At 40.6% G+C, this 8,476-nt stretch overlaps 1 protein-coding gene across 2 annotated transcripts; it reads right to left on the reverse strand.

Annotated features, from left to right (window-relative positions):
• Positions 1 to 280: 280 nt before the first annotated feature.
• mbip (MAP3K12 binding inhibitory protein 1) lies at positions 281 to 8,062 on the reverse strand. Of its 2 annotated transcripts, XM_018757495.2 has the most exons (9): positions 7,877 to 8,062; positions 5,502 to 5,618; positions 4,863 to 5,078; positions 4,106 to 4,202; positions 3,620 to 3,685; positions 3,045 to 3,200; positions 2,145 to 2,242; positions 782 to 820; positions 281 to 684 (listed from the first exon to the last, which is right to left on the reverse strand). In XM_018757495.2, exons 1-9 carry the CDS (start codon positions 8,024 to 8,026, stop codon positions 574 to 576), a joined length of 1,050 nt encoding a protein of 349 aa, XP_018613011.2. In that variant the 5' UTR covers positions 8,027 to 8,062; the 3' UTR covers positions 281 to 573. The 2 variants fall into 2 exon arrangements, with proteins under 2 accessions (XP_018613011.2, XP_018613088.2); XM_018757572.2 differs by lacking the exon at positions 5,502 to 5,618.
• Between the last annotated feature and the right edge of the window lie 414 nt (positions 8,063 to 8,476).

Genomic DNA, 8,476 nt, shown 5'->3' on the forward strand with positions numbered 1-8,476 from the left:
CCTCTAGTTGTGTAAAAAATTAAATGGTATTACAGCACACTAGGCTTTGGTGGTGGTGAAGAATCAGAGCTCCCAAAAACAGATATCTACCTATAAACAAACTCACCTCCCCTCAAAGCATCAAAGATAGTAATTCATGCCAAAACTAAACATTTTAGCACTATATTAAAGTATGATATATAGCATACACGTGCCTCTATAGAAAATAGAGGTACCAAATTTAAAAAAAAAAAAAAAAAAAAAAAAAAAAAAAAAAAAAAACTTACAAGAACTTCTGCTGTAAAGGAATTTAATTAGAAATTCCAATGGAAAAAAACATCAGTAAAACAAAAAAATATTTACACTGTATTTACATGCATTGTACAATGTTTCAAATATGCAAACATGATACTAAATTTAGAAATTAGTCTTTAAATAATAATCAATCAGTTTGCAAGATTATCCACTGGGGTGAACCTAAATCAAATACAGGCTGGTGGGAAGAGTTAGATCTTAACATACTAACCAGGGGCCGGATTCCCCTTCCTCATACTTGACAGGGTGTTGTGAAGGGCTGGAGTAGCAGTACTGGTACTATTGCAAGGTGAAATCTTCTGTGTTTCTCGGTCGAAGCTGGCCAACCTTCTTCAGCAATGTTGCTTTCAGTGCACTAATCTTCCCATCAAGTTCGCTCAAGCTGTATTCCTGCAACACAGCGTTCAGGGCATGTGAGCAAACAGCTGAGGAAACTAACTCTAGCTCAACAAAGACCTCGGGGGCTACTCAGGGGCATTTGTCTTACCTGTGAGTTAGCCATCTTTGGTCGCTTATGCAGATATGTCTTTGGAAGGAAAGAAAAGACTCAGTTAAGTGGCAACTTGAGATTTAACAATGTTTTTCTCCCATTTTTGACTGGTTTTCCTCATAGGTTCTAGTTAGTCATGTGTCACTTAACGACTGACCATATACACGGCAGTGGTCCCATAGCTGTTGAAATTTTGTAGCGCAACATGTTACGTATTCGTGGAGGTACTGGCGTAAACAAACCTACTCTGCTGCCAGTCGTATAAAAGTATAGCACATAGAATTATATACAGTATAAAATACTTGATAATAAACACATGTTAATGGTTTATGTATTTACTATACTGTAAATATCAGTGTACTCTACTTCTAGAAAAAAAGTTTACTGTAAAACAGTATGCCATGTTACGCCAGCAGCAGCATCAAATTTCATGTTTGCTGCATCAAGGCTATATCATTTAGGTTTGTATAAGTACACTGATACTCGCACAATGACAAAATCGCCTAATTACGCATTTCTCAATGTATCCCCATTGTTAAGCGACGCATGTCTATTTTAGTGGCTCATGAATCTTAGGTAAACGCCGATTTTTCCAAGCACTGTCGTCAACCTTCACCAGTCTCATTCATTCCTCTCATCTGTGCCCTCCAGTAGTGTGGAATCCTGATTGCCTTCCAACCTCAACTGCACTTTTTTCCAACCAGGGAATTAATTCAGCAGGCACCAAAAAGATGAGCTTATTTTAAGATGCTCTTAACCAGCTCTCTCTCTCTCTGCCTGAACACAAAAAAAAACAGGGCGAGCGAGTGGCCTCTCAGAGACACTGAAGCGAGGACTCATCGGCGGGCCCGGGTGAGCAGGCGGACGGCTCAAGTACACTCGTTTGCCAACTCCGTTAGCTCCAATCTGACATGGATACCAGACTGTAAAAGCCACTCAAATTAGGGATTAATGGCCTGAGAGAACTCCGGCTCACATTAAAAGGAAAACATATGACACCCAGCGATAACCGAGTGCAGAACGCAAACCACTAGCAGTGTGATCAATCAGCACTGTTACTGCTCAACACTACTTTGATGCCTCAGCATGATATTAGTCATCTTTGCTGCTAATATTCTTGATACAGTATTGTGAATATTTCTACACTTAAAACCACAATAAGTCCAACTGTGCATTTATAGGACCAGATTTAAAGCAGTAGAATGCTAAAGACAAAATGGTACAATGATTCCTTTCTAAGTACCACCTTTCATGACTTTAAAAAGTATCTGTAAATCTGTCTTTTGGAGTTTTGGCTTACTATGAATTCTCCATGATTACAATTTAGGCTGAACGCAGCTGGATCCACAATTAGACTCACCATGGCCTGGAAGTATTCTGGAGAAAGGCCTTCCAGCTCCAGGATGCGGTCCTCCAGACGCTTCAGCCTTTGGTAGATACTCAAAGGCACAGGGCCCTCTGAAGAAACAAGGGTGGAGTTGTCCATGTCAGTCATTCCAAAAAAGTATGAAAAATAATCTCCAATGGTAGTAGTAGTAGTGTTTCATGTAGAAATGTTTCAGTGTATGGCAGTAAAATGGAATTTAACAACATCTGCATTTAAGCTTTGCTGTAAGCAAAAAACCATGGCTTTTTCCACAGAGGACTTTTTAACTAGGTGCTCAGGCAGAGAATGTGATACAGCAGCAGATAATAGAGTGATGACAGTTATCGCGTTATAATCAAAGGACCTAGGTTCAAATCCTTCACATGCAATACTACTCTTGAGTGAGGTACCCAACTGTATGAATGGGTAAATGATTGTATAATAATCCACTAACAAACCTAACATTTTAAGTTTCTTTGGACACTTAACAACAATAATAATTTAAGGAACTACAAAGAGAAGGCAGATCTGTGGTGGTTTTTTTTCTGAACATGCAACTGTTTACAGCATGATGATGCCTCGTTACCTGTGACTAACTGCTGGGTGTGTGCCGTTTCACAATGGAATTGTTTCTACTACATATGGACTGATGCAGTTTTTACCCTATTCCTTTTCTTTACCACTTCAGAAATGGTTATTAGTTGGCTGATTCAGGAACTTTTGCTTTAACATAATACCACTGTAATAACTTCCAGATGGTCAACTTCTACTGTCTTATTAGCAGGGTTAAAGCACATGCCCCAGGTCTGTAAATGGGAAAAGGAAAAACAGCATGGAGAAAGAAAAGAAAGAACCTGGTTGCGGGAATTAACAACCGCTTCCTTTCAGACTCACCTGCAGGCAGCTTTAGATGCAACTCAATATTGTGCAGTCTCTCCTCAACAGCCGGGTTCCCACAGTCCCTGGGGGCTACACCCCGTTTCTGGTCCTTCATCTCTCCGCTGGCTCCCGATCGAGTCTGGGGGCCGTAGGTGTTCACCACGCGTGTCACTGTCACAGCAAAGTCCATAGTTTACACCATACAGCAAACAACAACCTCATGAATCATCGAGCAGCAGTATCATAATGCATTCTACTGAATATTAGTGACAATGTCAGCACTTCACAGGAACACATTTATTTCTGAGAAAAAGAGGACTATCACATACATGTGCCCAGGTAAAGTTCTGGACATAAAGTTTATTTTTATCTCATTTCACTGGAGATACATAAATCCTGAAGAAATTGTGCCAGTCGAGGCTAACATTTTCTTGTATCATGTTAGTCTTGTATGAAGACTAAGTGTGGGGGTCCTTAAAATCATACAGTCCAAAATACTTAGAAGAAAATGAAGCATGTTCCCACTCCAGAGGGCAAATGAAGGTATGTATAAGTTACAAGCTCAATAATTAAACGACGTAATTCCTTACCTTTGACATGGCTCTTAAAGCCAGGGAAAGGTGTGAAGACTGCATCGGTTCTGGCACAGCTGTTTTCTAAATTAAAGTAGAAACACTTATCACAGCAAAATAAATGGCAGCGATTAAAGTCTATCTGCCTCAGTTAAACCTCTACATTTTGAAAGACCTCTCCATTTCAAACCTGAATTAAACAGTGCTGCATACAGGGACAGAATACTGACATTAATTTTGGCCACTGTACCTTTCCATTTCAATCTTCCAACTCATTACTTCTAAAAAACCAAAGGCAGGCCTAAGTTCTATTACTATAAACTCAAGCCAATTTCCAAATTTGCTGCTGAAATACATTTTTATATTCCACAACCCAGATTTTTCTTGTTGGTTACGGAGAGTAGCTGCTTCTCAGTTCAAAGTAGCTCAGTCTGACCTCTTGCCTGAGGAAATTAGCACCCTCTCAAAAATCTGTGCATTCCCCCAATACCCCCTTCTCCTCACCCTGATTACAGTCGATCACGTTACAAAACTCCCGCACGTTGTTTTCATTGATCTCCAGCTGTTTGCGCTCGATAAATGCAGATATTCTTCTATCAATCTGAGGCGGAGAAAGAAAAATAAATCAAAAGCATAAAAATTACAATTGAATGCATCGAACTTTGGAAAATATATAAATAAATGACTAAAAATCAATGCACAATCGAGTTTCCCAGTTTCACAGTAATGAGGAGGAACACCATGGCTGAACGAATCCCGCCTCAACAATATACCCACATTTTCCTCAAAAGGCACAGATTTCGGCTGCTGCCGGTCCACCGAAAGGAGCACTCAAATATTCTTTTTATTTTGATGACAAAAACATAAGGCCAGGGGTCTTCTTCATCCACATGCAATTTCTTCGAATAATAAGAGGCCACTTCATAAACCGCCAAGGGCCTGGGCCTCTTTCAGACCTCTCACTCTGCAGTTGGTCACTTCTACCCAAGTGCAGTACACTGGTCTCAAGTATCCTTTCCTTTTTTATGTCAGATTAAGTTAACCAGTCCAGAACAAACAGCATCCCTTGTATGCATGCTTTATTAACAATATTATTTTGCCTAGCTGGCAACATCAAGATTGCCCGTTGTTGCCATTAAGAATAAGATAATAAGGAGGCAGAAGGAGATAAATACACTTGACCATTGACTGGAGTGTATATTAACCAGAGAGTTCTTTACAGACCAGGCTCCCATTGTCCAGATGAAAAGCAAGAGCTCACCTCCGACTTGCTTGCTCTAATCTGCACATTGAGTTCATCTGCCTTAGACTTGGCTTCTGGGTCAGGGATGTTCCTCTCTGTCAACGGGCAGCGCACTGAGACTGTCTCTGTATTCACAGTGCCCTCACTGGCCTGCCCTTTGGCCGGTGTGACATCACCTCCCAAAGACACCATGGTATCTGGCTTGCTCAGCTGCCTCAGGCTTGCAGACACAGCCTGTGTCAAAGGAAGCACATTCAAGAATGGAAAAAGTGCAGGACGCAAGCTTTCATATTTCTTCTTTTTTTTTTTTATTTATACTTTCATCCCATGTGACTTACAACTTTACCCATTTATAAAGCTGGATATATTCTAATTCAAGTTAAGTGCCTTGCAAAATGAGGTCTGTCCTGGAACTTACAACAGTAAAATTAAGGTTAAATGTAACTCTTAGCCAGACATCACAACATTAAAAGCTTGACTATTTTTAGGTGTAGCACTTTTACATACATAAGATCAGTATGGAACAACACAGTAGCTTTGGAAAAAGTATGTTAAAAAACAGCCGTATCAGCAGAAATCTATCAAATGTTTTAATCCATTTTCACAAATATTGCAACAAGCAATAAGAAAAAAATTCAAATACAAATTAGTAATTACCTCTAGTTGAGAAATGTGTTTTTGCACACAGCCAAAGAGACTTTCTGCCTCAATTGATGATACATCAACAAGATCAGGATTGGTACTGATTTTAAGAACATCTGCACCTAAATTCAACTTCAGAGAGAGATGGATTTCAGGTGGGATGGTAGAAAGTGAGAGAAGCACACTTTTCAGAAATGAGCGCAGTTAAAAAAATCGATCGCATAAAAAGAGTCTAGAACATTCTATATCATGAAAACCACTGCACTGTTCACTCAAAATTTCACACCTCAGAACTGGTTCTACAACCAATCACAGTCAAATAAGAAAAAAGTTGACTTTTCCCTTTGCATTCTTGCAGGAATAGCCATCAAATTATGCAGCACGTCTACAGGACTCCTGAAGGTGTAGAATGAAATTATGCCCAATTCCAGCAGGATTTCCTGTGGTGTTTAATCAAGATTCCCAGAGGACCTGAGAGCAAACTAATCTGTACAATATTTCTCTAGCTTTGGAGAGCTGCCCTGGCTTCAGGAACTGAGCAAGATTCACACAGGTCTCTTACACGAATAACCAGTACCATGAAAATGCTCAGCAGAATTCTGTTCAAAAATCTTTTTTGTGCTTCTGGATTAGTCATAAAATTAAAAGATCAGTACAACATACAGGGAACTTTCCTGTTAACTTTATGCATTTGCTGAAAATAAAAGAAAAGTCAAAGTAAGGGGCAGAACACAATCCAATCTGATATCCCTTTACAACAATTATTTATCTATCAACCTTCCCAGACTTGAGTCAAAACACTACTACAACATTGGGAAATACAGTTCATAAAATGCCTGGTCCTCTTTCAGGTTCCTCACGCTGCTGCTGGTCACTTCCACCCAAGTAAAAAATTTAACATAAAACATTTTCCAGTTTATTTAAATTGCATTTCTGAAATTCTTGTCTGATGCAGAGCCAATGCAACCTGGCTGACAGGTGTTAGAAAAACACAGTTATGATCAGGCTTTTAGTGCCAGTTGTGTTTGTCAGGTGAGGAGTCGGTGGATGGCTGTATTTAGGAACCATTATGTACAGTGGATTGTAACAGCCAGGTCACTATGCACAGACCATGTGTAACATTTAGCAATGTGCAGGTGCAAGGCACCTTGTCAAGGCACCGCTGAGCAGCTGTACAACAGGACATAGTCCGGAATCATTTTTTCCCCCCATGCGGCAGAGACTCCAAGAACATGCCGATCTTTGGAGCCCCTTTTCACAGATCACTTGGAAATAAAAATCATCAACATTTCACACCTCTCAGAAAAGGGACAAATAGCTGCCGTTCCTGCCACAGATTAACCAGCATGAGCTGCACTTGTTTGCGAGAAAAATGGCACAAGCAGAGGCTGCCATGTATTTCTGGGCCCTTGTTCACTCTACATCACCGCACGTCCATTCCTTCTGAGCCACAGCCACCCCAGGACCCAACTCGACAGCCCTCGGTTTCTTCTTGTGTTTGAGTTTTGACCAACTCGGACACAATGAGCACTGCCTTCTTTCCTGTGTATTTATTCACTTGAAACATAATATGCAGTTTCTGAATCACAATTTTATTTTTTTTTTACCCATTTAAAAGTAACTTGAATTTGTAAATAAACAAATATTAAAGCTGCAGATAGACTGGGTTTTGCCACCTTATGTACTGCACAAAGGGGTCACTGGAGTAATAAATCAATGACTAATTTAAACACTTCATGAATCCAACAAGGTCAATATAAAATAATTTGTTAAAGATCAAATTCTTCTAAATCGGTCATCATCTGAAAGTTGGTTGTTTACAAACTGCTTACTTAAAACTTCAGCGTCAATATCTGCAGGGAACAATGCAACTGTGGAAATTAATTTGAGGTTATAATGGGAAAGAAAAAAAATGGAAGGAGATTTCTCACAAAAAAATGGAAAAAGTGTATAAATAAGACTAGAGAGACAGTCTAGAGGAGCAAGGAGGGGCTGAAATGATGTCTGGGCTACAGAGACGACCTGCCGTTGTGCACAAAGCAAGCAGTATATTTAACAGTTCCAAACATTTTTAAATTAAATGCTACTCTGAAGAGTGACATGACTACGGTTTGACTTATTTCACATTTGATTTGTTCCAGTCGAATCTTACGTTAGTTACTTAGTATGGTTAGCTCCTCAGCTAACATATCTTTCCGGGGGATGGATGGCCGTTCCACAGTGGACGTCGTCAGAGACAAACCTATCTAATTCTGAAAGTCTCCACCCTCCAGCTGCTAGTTACCTGTAAATAAACACCCCGCTAGTAGCGCTACCACCAGCTTCAGCGTGAGGGAGATTTGTGAAAACAAACTACGAGCGTAGAAAAACGGCAGGATGTGTGTACCAACCTCAGCACTAAACGCTGATAGACAATTGAGAAGTTCACAGACACACTGTGTGACTGCGGACGCGCGCTCCCCGCGCGGAGCGGCCGCTCCATTTCCTTGCTGATCACTCCCGCCGGGGTCCTCGCGGACAGAGCCGCGCTTCTCCGCCATTGCTGTTTTCGGCTCCAGTATTACGTCGCGGTTCTGAACGCGAACGCGAACCGCCGGCTTCTCAATGATCCTATTGGGCCGATTCTCTTATCGGGAGGCGGGACTTCACAGAATACCCGGATCAGCAGCACGCGCGGTCGTTCGCCTTTCACGCTTAATTCAAAAGTGTGCTTTATTGGCAATGACAGCTATGCGCAATCTATTGCCACGACTGTCTTAATTACAGCGACGTTATTAATAGCAGAGATTAAACAACAACAAGCATCAACAATAACAATAATAAAATGAAAAAAGTACAAAACAAATGTGTGCACATAATACCGGGAGTGCTGGGGTATAGCTTGCATGTACAGAACGTGCAGCAAGTGGAGTTTGTCCCCCTAGCTCTGACTCTTGTGCCTCACTCATTTAGATGAGCGAAAGGGTTAGGTATTATTCTTAATCTAATTC

This window comes from Scleropages formosus, chromosome 15 (genome assembly GCF_900964775.1).
Source record: "Scleropages formosus chromosome 15, fSclFor1.1, whole genome shotgun sequence".
Classification (NCBI taxonomy): domain Eukaryota; kingdom Metazoa; phylum Chordata; class Actinopteri; order Osteoglossiformes; family Osteoglossidae; genus Scleropages; species Scleropages formosus.

Bases quoted from the DNA above. Each gene is read 5' to 3' on its own strand.
- mbip (XM_018757495.2), bottom strand. From the start codon at position 8,026: ATGGCGGAGAAGCGCGGCTCTGTCCGCGAGGACCCCGGCGGGAGTGAT. The intron at 5,619-7,876 runs GTTGGTACACAC...CTCTCTCTGAAG, and splicing joins TATCAGCGTTTAGTGCTGAG to TTGAATTTAGGTGCAGATGT. The intron at 821-2,144 runs GTGAGTCTAATT...TTCCTTCCAAAG, and splicing joins CAGAATACTTCCAGGCCATG to ACATATCTGCATAAGCGACC.